Consider the following 21,816-nt stretch of genomic DNA (forward strand, 5'->3'; position numbering starts at 1 on the left):
GAATAGAGATTGTAAGACTCTTATTCCACGAAAGAACAAACAAGCCAAGAAAAGGACGTATGAAAGGCAAGTCGGCCTGTAGTATTATATGCTACAAAATAAAGCTACGGCGTTCTGCCAATGACATTAGAATCTTAGACTATTCTGCTTAAGAAATTTCGAGTTCAGCCAAAGACTCGTACAAGTCATGATCTATGGGCCATCTCTACATGGAAGGTGCATTTCCATTCCAAGCATGGAAGAAGCCCAGATTCAATGCTCCTCTCTGACTGAAACGAAAAAATTAAAAAATAGACGGGAAACTTCAACCTGAAAAACAAAATTGGAAAAATGTGGCTTTGGAACAGTCCATAAGGGATTGTTGACAAATAAGGATGCAGCTGTTAAGAGAGTCACAGGTTCACGTTAAGGCAACCAAGAATTTTACATAGCTGATTTTTTTTTTTTTTTTTAAGTTAATGTTCAAATTTTTTTCATGAGGTATCCTAAAATTAACAACTACAGAAGGAATAGCAAACTTTTCCACTTTCTTTTTCTTGTGTCATTTTCCATCAATTTCTCAATGTCATAATCTTTTCCCCACCACCAATTGACCACTGGCTGCCTTCACTTGCCTGAAAATTATGGTTGTGATCATGATATCACTCTATCTCTCCTGCATTATTGGTCTGTGATCATGATATATCTGGCGGGAGAGATCGAGATGTGGGAGACGAAATGGCCCAGCATTCTGACTGATATTAACAAGTGGGTCAAGTCGTAATAACATTTTTCGTGTCCGTTGGTGTATTTTGATCGTACTGGGTGTTGCAGTAACGTTATTGACGATCAGCTTTCAAGGACAATCTCACAATAAATGTTTTTTCCGAATGACAATCTCCAAATAAATCAAAATTTTTTAAAAAATTAAATAAAGCTAAATGAAAGAAGTTTTCCTTGATTTTCCTTTAGTGGATACATTACAACTTGCGCAGGCTTTTCATTTTCACATAGTCGCCCGCAAACATACAATGGAACTCAAACAAAGAGCATATACCAGACAATATTTAAGCAGAGCTGGACATAGATCTTACAATTAGTAGATATAAATATATTTATGTCTAGCAATTGCGTTTGTAGGGATCGCATTTTTCTCCTTTGGGTATACTGTTTCTTCTGCCATCTCACTATCCCAGCGCCTCTGTATGAGCTCTGGGAGGAACTTGTTGGTGAACGGCGGTTAATGAGTGGTAGACGGATTAGCGTAGAGCGTAAAGATGATAAACAAGTCATGGTAATAAACATCGGATTCAATATGATTGTCCTTTATTTCAAGTAAATGACAAGAAAGCCCTCCAGCACGCCCTCTGGGGGCCATTTTATTGTCGGCAGGTCCAGACATGAGACAACAATTATTGAATGGTATATATACAGACTGTCAGCACACAAAGTTAGGCAGAGTCAATATCAAGATAAGAATAAACAAAATATTATTTAGTATTCTCTCTTTTTTTTTTTTTTTTCTTTTTTTTTTTTTGAAAATTAATCATTAAACCAAAGAATTAACAATGATAGAAGAGTACACACCAAACGCGATTAATAATAACGGCTGTGTTTTGCAAAGGCTGGACTAGACTCAAAAATTCAAAAAATTATTCTCAAAATTAATCTCAATATTTTTATTTTTTACATCACATCAATTACTTTTTTATTACTATTTAAATAAAAATAAATCACTACAAAATAAATTTTTTTATTTTTATACAAAACATTTTTACTTTTTTCTCTCATATCAATCAAATCTGCTACAGTAAAGATGTAAAAAAAAAAAAAAATCCTCAACGTGTTTGAATTGGGCACAAAAGATATATATATATATATATTTTGTTGGTAAGTACTGATACTAATATCTTGAACACGGGTAGCTCATTGGCCAGGGACTACGCCTCATAAAGTAGGCCATTAGTTTGAATTTCTCATCCCCTTCTTGTGTGGAGATGTCAAAAACAAAAAAAAAAAAAAAAAAAAAAAATATTCAATGTGTGTGAATTGGGCGCAAAAGACTTTTCTTTTGGTAGAATGCTCAAAAGATGTTCCCAGCACGCATCACTACAAGTCTTTGGCCTAACCTCAAACTCTTTTCCCATCAGCTGATACTAATAGTTTTTTTTTTTTTTTTGGTAAGTGATACTAATATCTTGAATGCGTCCCAAGGGGTAGCTCATCGGCTGGTGACTACACTTCATAAAGCAGGTCACTAGTTTGAATCTTCCGTCCCCTTCTTGTGTGGAGATGTAAAACAAAAAACAAAAACACTTCAACGTGTGTGAATTGGGAGCAAAAGACTTTTCTTTTGGTAGAATGCTGAAAAGACGTTCCTAGCAAGCATGACTACAAGTCTTCGGCCTAACCTCAAACTCTTTTCCCATCTAATATAAATGGACTGCTCGCCTTTTTTGTCGTTTTGGGAAGAAAAGTCTTTTTTTTTTTTTTTTTAATTGAATGGGAGAAAGGGACTACAAGGGAGGGTTCTTCCCACTCTTGATTCGGATGGAAGAGAGAATATGGGAACCTAAGGGAATACTACCGAATATAAAGTGAGTAGCGGCCCATTTAGATAACACATAAACACAAAAATTGGCACATCTAAACACTTTCGGAGCATTCCAGCTTCTAAAGGGAGAAAGATCAACACTAATGTCAGAAATTACAGAAGCAAAATGCCAAGAGGCAAAAAGAGAAGGTTAATTCACTGCAAGAATCACCAGAAGCGCAACCCTTTCAAGGGAGAAAACATCCATGCCAGTAGGGGAAGAAAAGTCTTACAAGTGAACAAGTGATGTCCTAAGCCTAGGAAAAATAATAATCTTAATAAGTGATGTCTTTCAATTGACAATCTATGAAGCCTAGGCGCAGGATTTTTAGCATGGAGACAACTTTTTTATTTTTTAATATAAGTTGGCAACACAAATTTATATAAATATAAACACATATAAGTACATATAATTTCTCTATACGTGTGTTTGTAAGTGTTTATATAAAATAAAATCATAGATATCTTAAATTTAATCTCATGGAGTTAAGGTATAACAAACACACTATTATCTAAACAACTAGCAAAATAAACTAAATACGATCTATAGGGTTCAAGAAAAATGGTACCATAAACAAATATTGTAAACTAAAATGATGGTAGAATAATCAATCAAAAAATAAAGAAATAAAGAAATATTTTCATCATATTCAACACTTTTGCTCAAAAAAACACAAATAAATGCAAGAAAACACGAGATGCATTGAACATGGCTAAGAAGATAAAAATACAAACAGAATAACAGATAATATGTTGATTTTTTAGGGACAAATATATCATTTTGGAGGGACGAATTTATTAAGAATTTTAAACATTTTGCCCCCCAAACCCACACATGGGTCCACCCATGACCCAAAATATATCATTTTGGAGGGACTATTTTTAGCAATTACAACATTCTTTCATCGTCCTCTTGCAACCATGTGTTAAGAGAATACACAGTCTTAGGCAACAAACAATCAGAATCCTTATTAGCAAAATTTTATGTCATGCTCGAACTGGTACTTTTTGCATTCAATGCCCTTTCACCACTAAATGTAAACATGTCGTCACTATCACCTTTTGCCGACTCTTGAAAGAGGGGTCCCTTCATTTTCCCTATGAAAACTGATATAGTTGGTGCTCTCTTGCATTTGTAATGCCAACTCAAGGCCCCACGCTACCTCGTTCATGGATGGCCTTTCGGTTCCATCATCAAGCAAACAATTCACCGCAATCTCACCAAATTTCTCGAGACACTCTGGCGTGATCACACCCTTCAAAAACGGATCAACAATCTGATCAAGCATTTTGTTGTGATCACACTCTAGAGCCCAGTGCACCAGGCTCACTTGGTTCTTTCCAACTGTACGAAGCAACGGTGGTCTTGCACACAATACTTCACACAACACTACACCAAAAGAGTACACATCGGACTTTCAGTCAGCTGCTGAAGTCGATAGTATTCCAGATCCATATACCCCATGCTGCCTTTGACCACTGTGCTTATGTGGGTCTTGGACATGGTGTTTGGCCTGATTGTGGACAGACCAAAATCCGATACCTTGGCCTCCCATTTTTCATCCAAAAGAATATTCGCCGTCTTCACGATGAATATTCGTCGTCTTCACGTCTACATATAGGGCATAAAGTATCTTGGATCACTCCCTTCTTGGTCAAGTTCACCCTAGTTGGTAGCAAATTATGTAATGCCTTCCACATAAATAACTTTGCCATATTAAGGATCCAAATTACTTTTTGCTTCTCTATGTTAAAATACACCACAATAACTTCCCTTAATTATTCATTCTATCATTAAAATATTTGTTTTTTAAAATTATATTATATATATAAGAGGAGAGATGAGAGAGAATTGTGAGACATGACTCATGGGAGAAGAGATGAGAGAGGAAAGAGAATCTTTTTTTTTTTTTTAATAATCATAAGGATTGCAATAGTGGAACCCAATGTTTTAGGTTCCATTATAACAATCCTAATATTTATGGTTCATTTATGGAGTCTGTTGTGGGACATTTTTTGCGATTTTTTGAATATATTCCCTAAACTTAGGGAACAGACTCCCTTATAAGAAGTCTACTGAAAATGCTCTAAGAGCACTCCCAAGAGCTTCCTTATCATTTTCCCTACATTTAAGGATTCAAACTACTTTTTGTTTCCCTATATCAAAATACACCATAATAGCTTCTCTTAATCATTCACTATAGCATTAAAATATTATTATTATTATTTTACTTTTTTTATTTTATTCTTTTAATTTATTAAACAAACTTTCTCTCTCTCCATCATATTTTCTTCTCTTCGATGGTTCCGTTTCATTTTTTTGGATTTGATTTTCAGAATCCAAAAGAGGTAGATTTGATTTTTTTGGATTCTTTTAATTTTTTTGATTTGATTTTCTTTTCTCCGATGATTTTCCGTTCTGTTTCGTTTTTCTCTCTCTCCCTCAATTTCGTTCTCTCCGATGGGATCGGCGGTGATAGCCTCGACCGTCGTTGAAGCTTTCTCCTTCATAGGCATCGACCCAGGCTCGAGAATCCGAAGCAGAGGCCCCAAACCCCTTTCTTTGAACACGAAGCAAGGGCCCCAGACAATCGAATTGTTATGGTTGAAATCCAACAAGTGAATCCTTCTTTGGCGACCAAGCGTGTGGATTTCTCATCTCTGTCGAGGAGGTGAAGCAAGGGCTCCAGAGATTTGTTCTTGAACTCGTCTCGCCGATTTGCAACCTGGTAAAGAGGTCCCTAATGAAAAACACCAAGTCTTTTATGGAAGAGAAAGGACCTAGGTGAGAGAGAACGATTGTGTTTGACTGGTAGAGGACCCCGGTGTCGTCCGACCGTTTGGTGAGATGGGAGAGAGAGACGTGAGAGGAGAGAGGAGAGAGATTTTTTTTTTCAATATAATAATCATAAGGATCGCTACAGTAGAACCCAATACTGTAGCATCTGATGGTTTAAGGAACCATTTAGGGAATCTGTTGTGAGACATTTTTTGTGATTTTTTTGACATATTCCCTACATATAGGGAACAGACTCCCTATAAGGGAGTCTGCTGAGAATGCTCTAAAACCACAAATTTAGATGAGCATTTTTTATATTTAAATACTAACTAATAATTTTTTTAAAAAAAAATTTAAAAATCTTTCTTCTCGCATTTTACTCTTAATATTTTTTTCAAATGATAAGTAGAAGTCATTTTCGCTGCAAGACATTTAATTTCAACAATTGGCATATTTTGTGTTAAGCTACAAATAATTGATCATTGCATGCAAAAAAAATTTGCACAAAATGAAATTTACTTTATTCTAAAGATTATTTTAATGGACAACATGTTAACTTTAAGTTAAGGCGAAATTATGAGTTTGCACGATTTTACCAAACGTTTAACTACATGTTTTAAAAATCAGGTTTTCAAATCACATGTTTTAAAATTGCTACTTTTCAACTTTATATTGAAATTGCAAAAGCAACGTACCCTAATCATACTACAATATCAATATCATAGTGTTCTGACATATTAAAATCCGAAAAAGGGTGTGGCTTTGCTAATCTTGTGGCTGAACAGTTTCTAATGTAAACTCTTTTCTCCATTTTCAATGAATTAATGTGAGAAATAGCATATAAAGTCACCCCCTAATGTTTATTTTGTTATGAACAGTGCATTTTGTGCTGAACAGTTTGTGGTTGTTTTATCTGTCACTTTCTGGCGGACACACTACTCAATTTATTGAGCTATGATACACTGATTCTACAATGCCCAATAAATCTAAGGAAAGAAACAAGGCCTTCATCTTAATGCACCAAAAATCTTTTTTAATCGGAGAAAAATGAACTTGAACATTGCTCTAATTTATTCTACTTGATATCTAACCACAAACTTCAACATTGTTGCAAACACAAGATTATATTAAAACAACTTGCGCCCACAAACTATTCAAATTATGATTAACTAATAATATGTAATCATCTATTCAGATTATGATTGATCACTTGAAGGAGACGAGAACAGCAAGCCAATAAAAGGAGTAGTATCTTCGGATACTCTCACTCTTCCCTTACATATACTTTGCCTTCTCTTCTTTCTTTAACTTAAACATCGGAAATAATTTCATTGACACCTTAGGTGAACCTCTCTTATCCTTTGTCTTCCACGCAAGCTTCTTCCTCCAGATACTTGGCGTGTATCTATATATAAGACTTACGCTCCGTTTATTTTGCTATAAAAAGATTTTCGAGTGTTTGTTGCGACATAAAATAATAGTTATCGGAAAATATTTTTATTTTGACCAAAAATTCTTTTTTAATTTTCAAAAAATAGTTTTCATTTTTGAAAATCGTAAACCATTTGTCGAGTTTAAGTATCTCATTCTCAAATTGACAGACCTTATCAAGACCCGTCAGGACTTGATCCGGACCCTGCTGGGACTTGACCAGGACCCGCCTGGGACCTGTCTAGGACCCGCCCGGGACCTGTCTAGGATCCGCCCGGGACCCCGCCAGGCCCTGCCGGGACTTGATCAGGACTCAACATCAGAAAATATTGTCGGCGGAAAACATTTTCCTGGAAAATGATTTCTTAGAAAACATTTTCCGATATTTGGTATGTACAAAAAATCAGGCGGGGTCCCGGTCAGATCCCCGATGTCAGAAAATGTTTTTCAGTCAAAAACATTTTCCGGTAATTGGTTTGTACGGAAAATCATATTAAACTCTAAATTATGAAAATGTCCCTGTCAGGTCCTGGGCGGGTCCCGAGCTAATCCCGATGCAGTCCCCACAGGGTCTAGGCAGGGTCCGGGTGAGTCGCAGTGGGGTCCTTGTGGGATTCGCTTTGGACACCTCTAAGACTTGGTCATAACATTTTCATAATTTAGAGTTTAATATATATAATTGTGATTTTCTGTATACGTCAAACACCGAAATCATTTTTCAGAAAAATATTTTATGTTGAAAATATTTTTCGATGGAAAGCATTTTACGTCAAAACAAATGGAGCCTTAATGATAACTAAATAGTCTACTAACGGTATAATATGTTTAGGCTCTATAACATAAATAGACAATATTTTAAAGGATTTTACATTTCTAATATGGAAATATAGCTTCACCACATTTGTCATTTTCAGAGACAATAGTTGCACTCAATATTGAAAACCCCCGCTTGCTTAATCAGTATCTAAATTATCACAAAAGCCAAGTCAAGAAGAACCCCAATAATTTACAACTTTAGAAGTGGTTCAATCAGATGCATCATGCATGCACTAACACTATCATCTTGCTTCAGTCGTGAAATAGAATGAACTCCTGGCAAACCTTATGCTTTTTCCTAATATGACTCCAAATGAGTCATAATAAAAATCCAGTTACCATCTTCTTTCACAGACCTCTAGGATTCATAATCTCAGAAAATATTGTCCCAGAGGACATTAGTTTGCCCGAATCCTTATTGGTACCATTGACTTATTGGTACCAAAGGGATGCTTTGATTCTTACCATTGACTTATTTTTATTTGAAGAATATTATGTCATAAGCTTTTATCTCTATTATTGCGGAATTTCTGTTTGGTTAATATTACTCTCCAGGCTTTAATATCCATCATAAGGACTTTTATCCTGATCTCTATTATTAAGGATTTTTAGGCTTATTATTTAGAAATTTTAGGCTCCAAAAGATAATTTGGTCAAGAGAAAGATAATCAATGACTCATTATGCCAAGTATGTGAGTTAGAGCCGGAGAATAAAGAATATATTTTGTGGAGTTGTCCAGCGGCAAGAGATGCACGAAATATGTGTAGGACGAAGATACAAAAGAGTTGCACGGGGAGTGGGTAGTTTATTCACATTGTGCCAGATATGAAAAATAAATTAGATGATGAGGAGGTTGAACTCATGCCGGTTGTGGCCTAGGCAAAATTTGGTGATATATGGAGGGCAATTTTGCCATTCCGGCAAACTTGTGAGAAATGCATCAGACTCTAATGAATTTTCAAGATGCAATTTTTTTTTTTTCTTTTACATGTCCACACAAGAAAATAAGGACGGAGATTCGAACTAATGACCTACGCGCTTCATTAGGCATGGTCCACAGCCGACTGAGTTACCCTTTAATAACAAAATGCAAATACAAAGATGTGTGAATGACGGGAAAGGGAGACATCCATGACTCCATTGGACAACGCCTACTATGAGTTTTACAAAAGTTAATTGGAATGCAGTATATATCATTGGCCCGACTATTATTGTTGAAGCCACGACGAGGGTGAGAGTAGCAATTTAGAACAAGATCCTCTCCAGTTTATTCGAACTGGATAATATCCAGTTAATTATAGGGGAGGGGTATTTTTGTCTTTTTACTTTTTGATGAGACAAAAATACCCCTCCACTATAACTTCAAATAAACTAAAGAAAATCCTAATTTCTGCAATTTTTGCTCAAGAGCTCCATCGATCTACGTGACGTGCGAAGAGAGTGGTTTAGACGTAGCCAGAGCATGTGGACAACATGGCAACATTCTTTAGAGTAGTTAATTTTCTTTTTTGCATGGTTTAGTAGATACGTATGGTTTGACGAATATGTAGCGGTTACGTTTCTAGCTAGGTTAATAGTTTAAGCGGGTGTGTTTTGGGTTCGTGGATTTATCTCAGAAAGTCATTGTGCTTTTTTTATAGTCAATTCATTGCTGTCAGAAGTAAGGAAAATAATTTGCCATGTACAATCTGTTGTGGGTTCTTTCTAGATCTCGTCTAAAAAGGGGAATTTGTTTGGACAGGTGCATGAGCATCTACTGGCAAGGGTGGATCCAGGAACTCTAAATTTGTTTGTTTTTTTTTTTTTTTTTTTTTGGAGAAGAGGAGGTTTGGAGATGTTTGGAGGAACCTCTATTTGAGGTGTTGGGTGTAAAATAGTGGAGAAACAGAAGTGAAGGTGAGGTGTTTGATAAAAGGTTTGAAAGAGTGAGAACAACTCTTGTAGAGCCTTCTCAGAGCACTGCCAGCGTGGGCTGTGGGCTAAGCCGACACTGGCGGTGCTACCACCAAGGGAAGATAAACCAAGTTTAGGAACAAAGGCAAAGGCGTTAGCCAATAGGCTTTGGATACCATGAAAGTTTTAGGAAGAAACTCTGTTTTGGTTAACTTTCCAATGATTTCATTCTTATTAATTGTTTTAATATTTATATTGTTAACATGCATGCAAGAGAAAAATAATAATAATAACACAACAGCGTGCAACTTGCAAAGCACAAAAAGGAGACAAAATATTTTTTTATATTTAATTATTTTTTTAATATTTTAAATTTATTTTATTATTTTATTCATTAAAAAAAATGCCTGCCTTAGTAAATATCCGATCCGCCCCTGTCTACCGGCATCCATCAGGAAATTGATGGACCCCAATGGGATACTGAACCCGTACAAAGTTCTTCCGCAGTCCATGATCTGTGATGGAAGCTCAGGTAAGGGACTTGATCTATGATGCTTTTTTCTCATTCTAAATGATCTCACTTATGTTTGAATTTAATTTTACGTCCTGAAGAGTGCTTGATATGTTGTAATGTCTCTTTCGAAAAATTTAGAATGTGTTTGGGGACAATGTCCCTTTAAGCCTGCTGAAACATAAATGTCCATTAGGAACATGCAAGCAAGATGCAGATAATTAATGTCACTTATATCACAATTAGTTGAAACTGCAATCACCAAATAATAAAATTCAAGGTTTTTAAGTCTAATACTTTAGACTTTAGAGAATTGTTAACATATTATGTTATTTTCAGCTGATGTCTGTTCCTGTTTCTTTAATGCAGACAAAATCTGAAATTCAACACGCCCCGTGATTGCCATATTAGTTGGAGCTAGCAAGTGGACATATCTCACTGGGACGCAATTCTAATTTCATACAGTGAACTGTAAAAGTAAGTTAGAGGTGCCCTTTTGTAAATTGGAATCTGTCAAAAGTAAGGAAAAGGAGCCTCCCTTTCTAGTGCTGTGTACCACGGAACCCCTACCTCTGAAGTCTTGTCCACAAGTTCCATTGTAGGAAATTGCTAAAGCAATAATGAAACGAGCCGCTCTTCCCCTACCCCTTAAACACTGTCAAAAACATTGTTTGATCGAAGCAAACTGAATTTGGTTAAAAAATGACGTTGTTTGGTTTTAAAAAAATTTCGCTCAATTTGGGCGCTTGATTTTTTTTTACAGCAGAAGTACAGTAAATCAGTTGGATCCCTCATTTTTTACTCTACATAAATTTAATGCAACAAATACTCTCTCTCTTTTTTTTTTTTTTTTCTTTTTTTTGACCCAATGTATTTAATCAAAAAGTCAATTCGAACCATGTTTCTTGGAAGGGGTTTTGATTTCTTATACTTTAAGAAATATAGCTGATTTTTGGTAACCCAAGGTAAAGCCTTCTTGGATGGGAGATAAATATTTTATATTTTGAATTTTTTGTTACTATTTCTATTTTGAGAACTCAATATATATATAACCCACAAGCTACGTTTAGTCTCATCACTGTTGGGGTTCAGTCACCTTCTTGGGTTGGGTTTCACTTTTGATTGTTAAATGTTTAGTTTCATTTATTGCTGGTAATTCGTTTAGTCTCATCACTTTGCGAATTTATTAAGTATAAAGTATGAATATCTTTGTTTTTATCAAATGTTGGGTAAAAGACATTTGATAAAAGATACACAAACACATCTAAGCCCTATATATGTAATGACGTGAAAGAGGATTTTGCATCAACTTAAGAGATAAAAAATAATAATAATAATACTAAAAGGCTAGGCTATGCTAGAATTGTACGATTCGCAATCTAGCTCATACAACACTGCCCACGAGAACATCAGTCTGCCAAACGATAATTGCACTCACAAAAAAAAAAAAAAAAAACTTTAGGATTCATTCATCAAAGTTGTCGGTAACTGCTCTAATCTAAGGTAATGAGACGTGACAACACAAAGAGAGGACGGTAGAGATGACGTGTGGGTCTTCATTGACTTGGTCATAGAGAAAGAACTTGGACCCCACCATGTTGTACCATCGCTAGCACTCTGGCGCCGCCGTAAAATCAAGAACCCGATGATCGACAGCACAACAAAGCTGGAAGCTCCACCAACGACGACAACTATTGTTATTATGTTATTCTTCGACTTCATCGGCGGAGTTGGTGGCATGACTGTTCGAGGGGTCAATGGAAGTGGGTCTGGATTGGGTCCGGCGAGATTGCCATTAAAGGCGCTTACTTTAAAGATTTCGACACCGTTCAAGATTGCATCACTGTAAGAAGTCTTCCAATCTTGCGGGTTTGCTTGTAATGCGATACAGACCTTCATTTTCTTCACGCCTTCTTTGCCAAACATCGCAACGACGTATTCTCTATATACCGGAACACCATTTCCACCGCTCCATTTTATCACGTCAGCTGCTTCCTCCGCGGTTTGATTTGCTATGAAAATAAGGAACTCTCTGTCGTGTTGCTGGATGATCTCTGGTTGAAACTCGCAGAAGTGCAGCCTAATGAGGTAATAAAAGCCAGAATCTACGGGAAATTCCCAGGTGAGATTGTAGCTCTTGTTGATCGTTTTGTTCGTCCCCATAGTCCGGGCAGTTTGATAGACTTCTTCTGGTGCCGTGTACGCAGGTACCTGGGTAAACTTGAGTTCAATAGTATCGTTAAAAGGTAGAACAAGTTCTTCATATTGTGTCAAGTACTTGTCGTCCTGATTCCAGCCCCGGAACATGCCAGTGTCTTCGGCCGGTGAGATGGAGCGGCCTCCAACATTTACTCTGTATACCATCTCGAGAGCAGTGTCGTTATCGATGTGGTACAGGTTCCGCTGGCCGATAAAAAAAAGCCCTTCATTGTCAGACGGAGGGTAATAGAGATTGGAAGGCATCGACAGGATTTCAATTCCGCTGACGAAAGCATATGAATTAGAACCGCTCGGGGTGAAGGTTATGTTCAACCTCTGATCCTCCTCGATGTTGACACAGTATTCTCTGAATATGGTATCCCCAGGATCATCATCGGCATCTGCTGTGAGTGAAGCGTTGAAGTTATTGAGAAGAGTAAAACGGCCAGCTTTGACAGAGAAGAGGGCTTTAGAACGATCAAAGTTGGGGTATGAAGCCGGGTAGAAGTATAATCGAATGAATTTTTGGCCGGCGGTGACCGGGAACATGTAGGTGAACGCGGAGAGAGAGATCCGGGCAGTGACATAGGGTACTTGGACGGCAGAGGGGGATTGTTGAACTGCGATGGCGGTCAAAGATTCCTTGTTTTGTGAGTACTGTTCAAAGGGAGAGAACTTTGAATTCAGATCCCCAATCCAGGTCCGACCGTCTAAAGTAGTTGAATTACCGGAGGAGCCACAGTTGAGGAGAATATTATCAACCGCGGTGTAAGCAGACGGCGAGCTACCGGCGACGGTGCTGGTCAGGTGGTACAGAAAGAATGTTAGGTAGAGTGGTGTAACACGTGGTAAGAGGGTGGTCCAAAGACGTGTTTTGCTTCGGTTCCACATTGTTGCGGAGAGAGAGAAAGAGAGACAGGGTAAATAGATTCAAAGGTTGACGCTGATGATTTAGGGGTATCAAACAAGCAACAAAGTTTGACACGTTCGACAGAAAAAGTCAGGGCCGCGGACCCACGAGTGATGAGGAGAGAGGCATCGAAGACTCGGAAGGACTTTGAACATTATACATGAATAGTTTTTTCGTCACGCCCAAAAAGAAGATAAACAGACAAAAACAAAGGGGTCCGCTTCGAGCAGAAAAGTCAGGAGAAGAAAATTCGTGCGGAGAATAACTCTCATTCTGATGTGCCCTATCCGCCTAACTAAAACTGCTATCATCAATATTTTTTGCTAAGCATATTTGCAGCCATATATGCATATAGTAAATAGTGAATAGCAAATAGTAAATAATTGCGAATAACGAATACAAACGGTATTTGTCCGCATGTTCAACCCTCTTAGTTGGTAAAAAAACGCAAAAGAGCCTTTTGGAGAAACTTCACAACATCATGATAATTGATTTGTCTCGAATCAGGTATGAAAAGGTCTTTCCTTGGGTGTTGCAAAGGTGAACTGAGATGAAGCGATTAATACAACAAAGAAAAAGATGAGCATTGGAGTGATAATACGAGACCATGAGAAGTGCATTTTGGCTTCCATGTGCTCAACAAAACCCCATATTTTGAACTCGATCAGCAGTGACCGAAGCTTTAGCAGCTTGGATGGTGTGGTGTTCAGTAGAGTCTCGAGATTGCAACAAGTAGTATTTGAAGGAAATGCATTGGCAGTGGTGCATGCTTTGAAGAGTGAATGAAGAAGATATAGTTGGTATGACCTGAAGATGCCAACACTGTAACGTATATATATAGTATGCAATCTTGGTCAATTACCAAGATCGAAAGGGGAACAAACTCGTCAATTCATTGTCTAACAAAGGCATAAGTGCACCAGTTCTTAGAACAAGTGGCCGGTTTGAAGACTTTTTTAGTTTCATTTGAGATATTGTATGTGCATAACAATATATATGTTGCTTCATAAGTTTTAATTAAAGTCACAGCTTTCTTTCAAAAAAAAAAACTTAGGAAAAAGGACAACGATGTACACATTCACCCTTAAAACTTTAGTGAATCATAGTTGGGAGGGAAAGAGCTTTATAGATTTTATCATAATCAAAAGAGAAGATAGAATGTTGTTATCCTTTTCTAAAATGGTTTTGGGGATAAGATTTTCAAGTTCGTATCCCATGTGCGAACTTTCCTTGTAAATTTTTCAGTGCTCTTTGAGTCTTTGGACATACCTTGACTTGGAATTGTCAAGTTTGGAGCCTTCCTAATTTTTGGGTTGAGGATTTGTCAGGAAGAGACGCTGACTGGGTATCTATAAAAAAGAGGCACAGATCATTTTCCCAATCTTCTTCTTCTTTTTTTTATTTTTTTTCTTTTTTTATTTCAAAAAAAAAAATCTTGTTTTTTTTTTAAAAAAGAAAATCTAATTCATGATTTGTGGACCCATAAAAATTCAATAATAAATGTATCAATTTACTATATAAAAAAATAGTTAAAAAATAGTAGTGGGAATAATTTTTGGATAGAACTTTTCGTTAAACTGGGTTGAAGGAATGAAAGAATATATTTTATAAAAATGCGATATGTTATTTTTCATGTAAAAAATACATATTTTTCAAATTTTTTCTAAGGGAAATTATATCTAAAATCCTTAGGTAAACGCGTTTTTTTTAAAAACTCTCTGGGTATTTTTTTTTGGAAATTTAGTCCCTGTGTCACTCGAAACTACTAGAAAACTCTCTACCGTCAATTTTTGTTAACTTACGTTAGTCTACTCAAAACTCACCGTTTTATCTGATTAAAATATTTTTTTTTTTATTAATTTAATTTAAAATATTCAATCTTAAAAAATAAAAATAAAAAAAAAATTGAAGGGTGGCCAGGGGTGGTTCGACCACCCTTGGGGTGGCTTGCGGCCACCCCCAGGTGGTTTGGGCTGGCCCGCAGGCCACCCCAAACCACCCATGGGGTGGCTCGAGCCACCCCAAGGGGTGGCCCACAAACCCCCAAGGGGTGGCCGCGACCCACCCCCTTGGGGGTTTGGGTCGACAGGTAAGCTGTTGGGCATTTTCTCTTTTATTATACCGTGAATCATTGTAGAAGATATGATCCTAGAATTTCATAAGTTTGTGATAGTATCTCTATTAGTTCCCACAGGCAATTATGTTATAAGAAGGGAGGATGGTCTGTGACAATTGATATGATATTCGAGCTTTTGTTTTCTAAAATTGAATTTTGGCAGTTTATTGTTCTTAATCTTTGTATGTTGATGTCTGCGGCTTATTACATCAGATTTGCTGCCCGACCTGATCAGTGGAGGTCAAACCAAGCATCAAAACAATCAGCTTACAAGGACTTCTATGATACATTTGGCTCCAGTGAAACCAAGTCATCCAAAAGTGATGGTTTTCTTGCTGATACCTCCAAGCACTCATCACGCCCAAAAAACTTGAAGGAAATGAGGAAAGAGATTGACCATGACCTCTCTTCTGGTGTACCATTTTTGAGCATGTCGGGCATTAAAAGCAAGCCAAAAAGAGCAGATCAACACGGTGGGAAATATGCAAAAATCTCAGTAGATGATGATATCAGGAAGGCAAAAGGTATGAAGTTTAACAAGAAAAAAAGAAGTCATGGTGGGTCTGAGAGTGCTGCAGCTGCAGATCAATCTTTCAACAAGATGGAGAAGAAACGGCAAAGAAAGGATTCCCAGTACTCGAATGCTTTCAACTTCATGAAAGCATGAAGTAGAAAGCATGGAGAAGAAACGGCAAAGAAAGGATCATATCTTCTTATAACATAATTTTTTTTTTTTAAAGATTGAATTTTTTAAATTAAATTAATAAAAAATAATAATATTTTAATCAGATAAAACGGTGAGTTTTGAGTAGACTAACGGAAGTTAACAAAAATTGATGGTAGGGAGTTTTTTAGTAGTTTCGAGTGACCCAATGACTAAATTTCAAAAAAAAAAAACTCATAAAATTTTTAATAAAAACGCGTTTACCTAAGGATTTTAGATATAATTTCCCTTTTTCTAATAAAGTTTCTTTTAACTTTATCTTTACGATTAAAGAAAGTATATGTTTCCTACATATAAAATGACAGATATTATTTTTATAAAATATATGAAAATAATTTTCACCCAATTAAAAAAAAAAAAAAAGTAAGTGGTGAATGCTTAAAAAGTTTGACTTGTAGTTGTGGCCTAATAAGCGAAAAAAAAGTTAGGTTGTAGAGTATGGGACCCACGATATATAAGTGAGACATGGGAAAGACTTGAAAGTTTAAGTGTGGACCCATGTTTGTTGTTACTTCTATGCGCAAAAAGATATTTTATAAACAAACAAAAAAAATCTTCTTCGGGCAGAAAAATCTCAACGCGAAGTGCACTAAAGCAAATTGCACAGCGTGATATGTCCTGGTAGCGAAGCAGTTTGTCCTACCAGCTTAACACAAATCGATATATATTTTTGTAAGACAAATTGATATATATTTAAAACATAGCCAGTTGTGATTTGTCATCAAATTTAAAACATTATGAAACTTTAGAAATCATTTGGCCCCGCGATTTTGCTGATTGTAAGTATTATTTTATATAAAATCACAAAAAGTGTATTACTTGGGAGTGTATTTTTAAAAAATTGTAATTTAAAAAAAAATAACAATTTTCGTTTTCTAATAGTTGGCAAGAGAATGTATTTTTTTAAATGTACTATTTTAAACTTTAAAATGCAATTTTAAAGTTCAAATCACATGTTTTACAATCGCTATTTTTTTAAACGCATATCTTAAAGTTGCAAATCCAAACCAATCTGAAACAAGTTCAAGTTATTCAACGATTAGCCACTCTGAATCAGAGCGTGGCGATCAAATAGTCATTCTTATTACAATGGTTCTTTACAATTAGTTGACTTTCTCCATACAACAATTCAAATAAATTGCATAACTATTTTCTTTAGAGCATGAGAGATGTACAATGCAAAGACTGCCAGTAAAAGGTCAACCATTTTTAATTTTAACAAGGTCATTCTTAAAAAATTTCAAGTGTGCACGTAATCAAATTTTTCTACCGATTAAACTTTTATATTTAGATTTCAATTTTAGATTAATCTACAACTTAATAAATTAACTCTAGGCGTGACAAAATGAATTGTCAGTTATACTTATATGTTTGAAATAATAATTACTTTTTTGAATTGATTTTCTATTTCATTATTTATATTCTTTAATATTATTAATTAGGTTTTGTTTAATTTTATTTTTTAATCTTGACATGCATGGACTGGCGACTCCTTCTCCGTAGTGACACGATGCCTCCTCCTGCAAAATGAAGCATGAGGTGTTAGCAGGCCTTCAACCAAATGCACTCTGATACCCAAGTCAATATTGTGCCCGGTCGTTAATGGAGTGAAGGGGAGAGAGTTTCTTCGACTGGGAGGAAGCTTATGTGTGCTTCCTTTTCTTTTTTCTTTTCTTTGTTTTTTTTTTTTTACATGTCCACACAAAGGAAGAGAGGAAAAAAAATTTAAACTAATGACCTCCACTTCATGATGTGTGGTTCACAACTGATTGAACTATCATTTGAGAGCGCTTATGTGTGCTTCCTAAAGAGCGAGAGAAGATAATATAAGATAATGAGAGAATGGAGTGAGAATGAGAATACTCGATTAGAAAAGATGGGGGATTTTATTTGAAGTCCCTGGGTCTCTTGGGCTTTTGTGGTAGTGGGCTCTCCTCGTGCTTTGGTGTGGATGGGCCTTTAGTAGACTTCTCTATGCCCTTTTTTCGGGATCCGCCTGAAGTTTTGGTGAACCTTTATATAGTTGTTCTCGATTAGGACTTTATGTGTCTTTAGTAAATCCTCTAGTACTACATATAATGATATTCATGTTTTGTTATAGTAAGGATTTGGAATATCGGAGGACTCAAGCGAGCGTACGAAATAAGTAAATACTTACAACTATTTTCCTTAAAAACGTATGATATATTAGTTGACTGAGCCCACATATATTATGAGCATGGTTGTCTTTTATACAACTTGGTAATTGTCTTAATAATTGATTAATGGAATGTATCGTATGACATGTTGCACTGGTACGTGCGGTGTAATAGCCATGAGTTTACTATATATACTTGATTTTTGGATCAAATGTATGTGTGTGTGTGTGTGTGTGTTATATGTGCCTTGAAGTCAATAATTGTTTCGTGACCAGCGCAGCCATATTTGATTGGCGGGTCACTACAAGATGTACATTATTAGTAGCGTGGGCCACCTGAAATTGGACTCGATCAAGCTGCTAGTTTTGGGCGGTAGCGTACAATGGTTGAGGGGGGCACCAACATTGTATTATAGGTCCCTTGAGACATCGCAACCCTGCTGAGAAGATGTAATATCTTAGCTAAACCATACATGATAGTACGACCTATTAAAGCATTAGTTTTTCTGCATTAAATTATAGGCTGCTGGAATTACTCCTACTTATTGTCAAAAAAAACTATACTTTTATGGTGTAATAACATAAACAACACCTCATTCAAATTCTTATTAAAAAATACACGTTTATTTTCATTCATAACTAATTGGCTCATTGCATACTAAACTGTGAGATTTACTTACTAAATCTAAGTCTTTAGACTTGCGTTGTTACTACAGCTTGTAGGTTGCCTATTTTGAGGGAACCTATTATTGAGAAGGGGTTAGTGTCATGTTCACCACATCATATTATTTAAGTTAAGTCGAAGGTCTACTTTGAATAATTGGGTTTGGCTAGAATATCTGCATCTTGATTAGTAACTTCATGTCTTTGCTTGATGATAATACATGCTTATGTTATGATTTTTAGATACCTCAAATTTATTAATTTCATCTTTCTATGCATTTACTCTGATTATGCTAGAGAGGGACGAATCCTCAGTTAACTACCAGTTAGTTGAATCGGAACAATTGCCAATAACCCTACCAAACTGGCCAAAGCCATTTTTGGGAGCGTCACACTTTCAGCTTAAGCTTTTGCGACAAGTAGTGATTTTAAATTACCAATTATCCCAAAAACTTAAGATGATAAAAATAAATTAATTTAATAATTTAATCAACATTTTAACACTAATAACTATTTTTGGAGGGGCTATTAGCAAATTTAAAGCACTAGTACTAGCAGCTCAATTTCCTTCCTTAAATAGTTAAATGTATGAAAATCTATTAAAAAATCTCATTCCCTTCTTTAGGAAAGCACTTTTAGTTCTCTTTACTCTCTCTTTCTTCTGGAGTTTATTTGAAACAATATTTCAATGGTTTATACTTTTTTCTCTTTTTTCCCAATATTTAATTTTAAAAAATATTTAAGTAGTATAGGGAAAGGATAAAAGAAGTTATTGTAGAGTTTATTTTTTATTTTGTTTTTTTTTTTAAAATGACCACATAAAAGAAAATTTTGGCAAAAGTTGTGTTTCTATCATTTTTTTTTTTTTTTTTTTTTACATATCCACACAAGAAGAGAGAGGGAGATTCGAACTAGTGACCTTCGCTTCATTAGGCGTGGTCCTAGCCAATTGAACTACCTCTTGGAAACTGTTTCTATCATTTCTCTTTGAATAAAGAAGTAAAAAATAGTTTAATTTCCTACATTTAAGAAAAATCTAAGAAAAGTTGCTGCTAGTACATGCCCTATTGGCCTTCATGTGCTTGGGCATTAGGCTTATTTTGAACCCATTTAATTTAATACTCTTATTCTTAACACTATTTTTCAGAGGATCAAACAAAGATTATTACTGATTTGCTTGATGATATTTATTTTCTAAATTTTTTTAAAGAATATTAATGTTACACATACTCTTATTTTGTCAAACTTATTTTCTCGTACTTATAGGTGACTTTTAAAACCACAATTAAATCTGTGATAGATCTTTATTTGATTTTAATCTAATAATTAATAATTTAAAAAATTATATATAAGTACAAAAAAGTGAAAATATATGGACCATTATTGGCTTTATTTTTGTATCTTGAGTTTCTTTTAAATTGCATTTCATTTACCAAAGAAAATATTCATATTCGTTAAGATTTTCATGAAAGTTAAAAAATTGTCACCGCAAAGGTGCCACCGATCTATCTAAAAAAAAAAAATTTCCCCTCTATTGCAGTCTGATGTATGAAACCGTTGGTTGGTTTTTATAGTACGTTTTTGTTTTTCTCTATAGCGCTTTTTAATTTTTAAATTATCTTGCGCTGAAAACGGAAAACCATAGCCACATGAAAACGGAAAACCCATAGCCACATGAATAACCCATAGCCACATAAGTGGGGTCGACACTCTTTTGGACATTAAGCATTCGTCACTATCTAATAGTGACTGTCGACCCCACTCACATGGGTTTGTGCTTTTCCCTTATGGCTTTATGCAGCCGTCGCAATGAACCGTGGTCCGTTATTCATGTGGCTACGGATTTTCCGTTTTCAGCGCAAGATAATTTAAAAATTAAAAAGCGCGATAGAGAAAAACAAAAACATGCTATAAAAAAGCTTCGTCACTGTCTAATAAAGCTTCGAGGTGTACATCCACTGATCCACATGCCAGTTGCCCTGCAGCCTACTGCCTACAGCCTACTGCCTACAGCAGAGATATCTCTATAAGGATTCCTTACGATTTTAAAAAAGGGTTAAGTAACTTAAATCTTTTTAGGGTTTATCAACTTCATTTTTTTTCTCCTGAAGTTTTATTTTTATCACAGGACTCTACGAGGTTTTGATAAAGAATCAATTTAGTCCATCCGTTAGTTGACCGTTAAAACTGACACGTGGACCAATCACATGTTGACACGTGGCACCTATTTAATTTTTTTTTAAATTAAAAAAAAAAGTATATTTTTTTAAAAATTTTAAAAAAAATGTATTTAAAAAAATAAAAAAATAAAAAAATAAAAAGGAAAAAACTGGGGGTGACCAAGCCACCCCTTGGCCATTTGGGGGTAGCCAGTCTGGCCAGATGGGGGTGGCCGAAACCACCCCCAATGGTGGTTGGGGGTGGTTTCGGCCACCCCCAAGGCTCCATAGTGGGTACTGGGGGTGGTTTCGGCCACCTCCTTGGAGCCCAAGGTGGTGGCCGAGCCACCCCCAAATGGCCAAGGGGGTGGCCAAGCCACCCCCAGTTTTTTCCTTTTCTTTTCTTTTGTTTTTTTTTTAAAAAAATTTTTTAATTTAAAAAAAAAAATTAAAAAAATTAAATAGGTGCCACGTGTCAACATCTGATTGGTCCACGTGTCAGTCTTAACGGTCAACTAACGAATAAACTAAATTAGTCCTTTATCAAAACCCTAAGAGGGGGCCTGTGATAAAAATGAAACTCTAGGGGAAAAAAAATAAAGTTGGTAAACCCTAATGGGGTTGAGGTATTTAACCCTTTAAAAAATTTTAATTTTTAAATTTAAGCTTTTTTTTTTTTTTTTTTTTTTTTTTTTTTATCAAATAGTTTGTTTTTTTTTTTTAAAAAAAAAAAACTAGGTGGTCTTCTAGTATTCTTCTAATTGTGATGTGACTTTTAAAATCATAATTAAATTTGAGATTATCATTATTGACTTTTAATCTATTGGTAATTTTAAAAGTTACATCACTGTTGGAAGGACACAAAAAAAAAAAAAAAACTAAAAACTAAAAAAATACTTAACATT

The 21,816-nt window shown here is 35.6% G+C and overlaps 1 protein-coding gene across 1 annotated transcript; it reads right to left on the minus strand.

Annotated features, from left to right (window-relative positions):
* Window positions 1-3,461: 3,461 nt before the first annotated feature.
* On the minus strand, window positions 3,462-13,479 carry LOC132180778 (receptor-like protein kinase FERONIA). Its single transcript, XM_088516852.1, is given in 7 exon segments — window positions 3,462-3,663; window positions 3,665-3,992; window positions 3,995-4,158; window positions 4,160-4,206; window positions 5,128-5,313; window positions 11,465-11,857; window positions 11,897-13,479. Coding segments are annotated over 7 exon segments (2,517 nt in total). The 5' UTR covers window positions 13,094-13,479.
* Window positions 13,480-21,816: the final 8,337 nt, after the last annotated feature.

The sequence above is a fragment of the Corylus avellana genome, chromosome 5 (assembly GCF_965113065.1).
Source record: "Corylus avellana chromosome 5, dhCorAvel1.hap1.2, whole genome shotgun sequence".
NCBI lineage: Eukaryota > Viridiplantae > Streptophyta > Magnoliopsida > Fagales > Betulaceae > Corylus > Corylus avellana.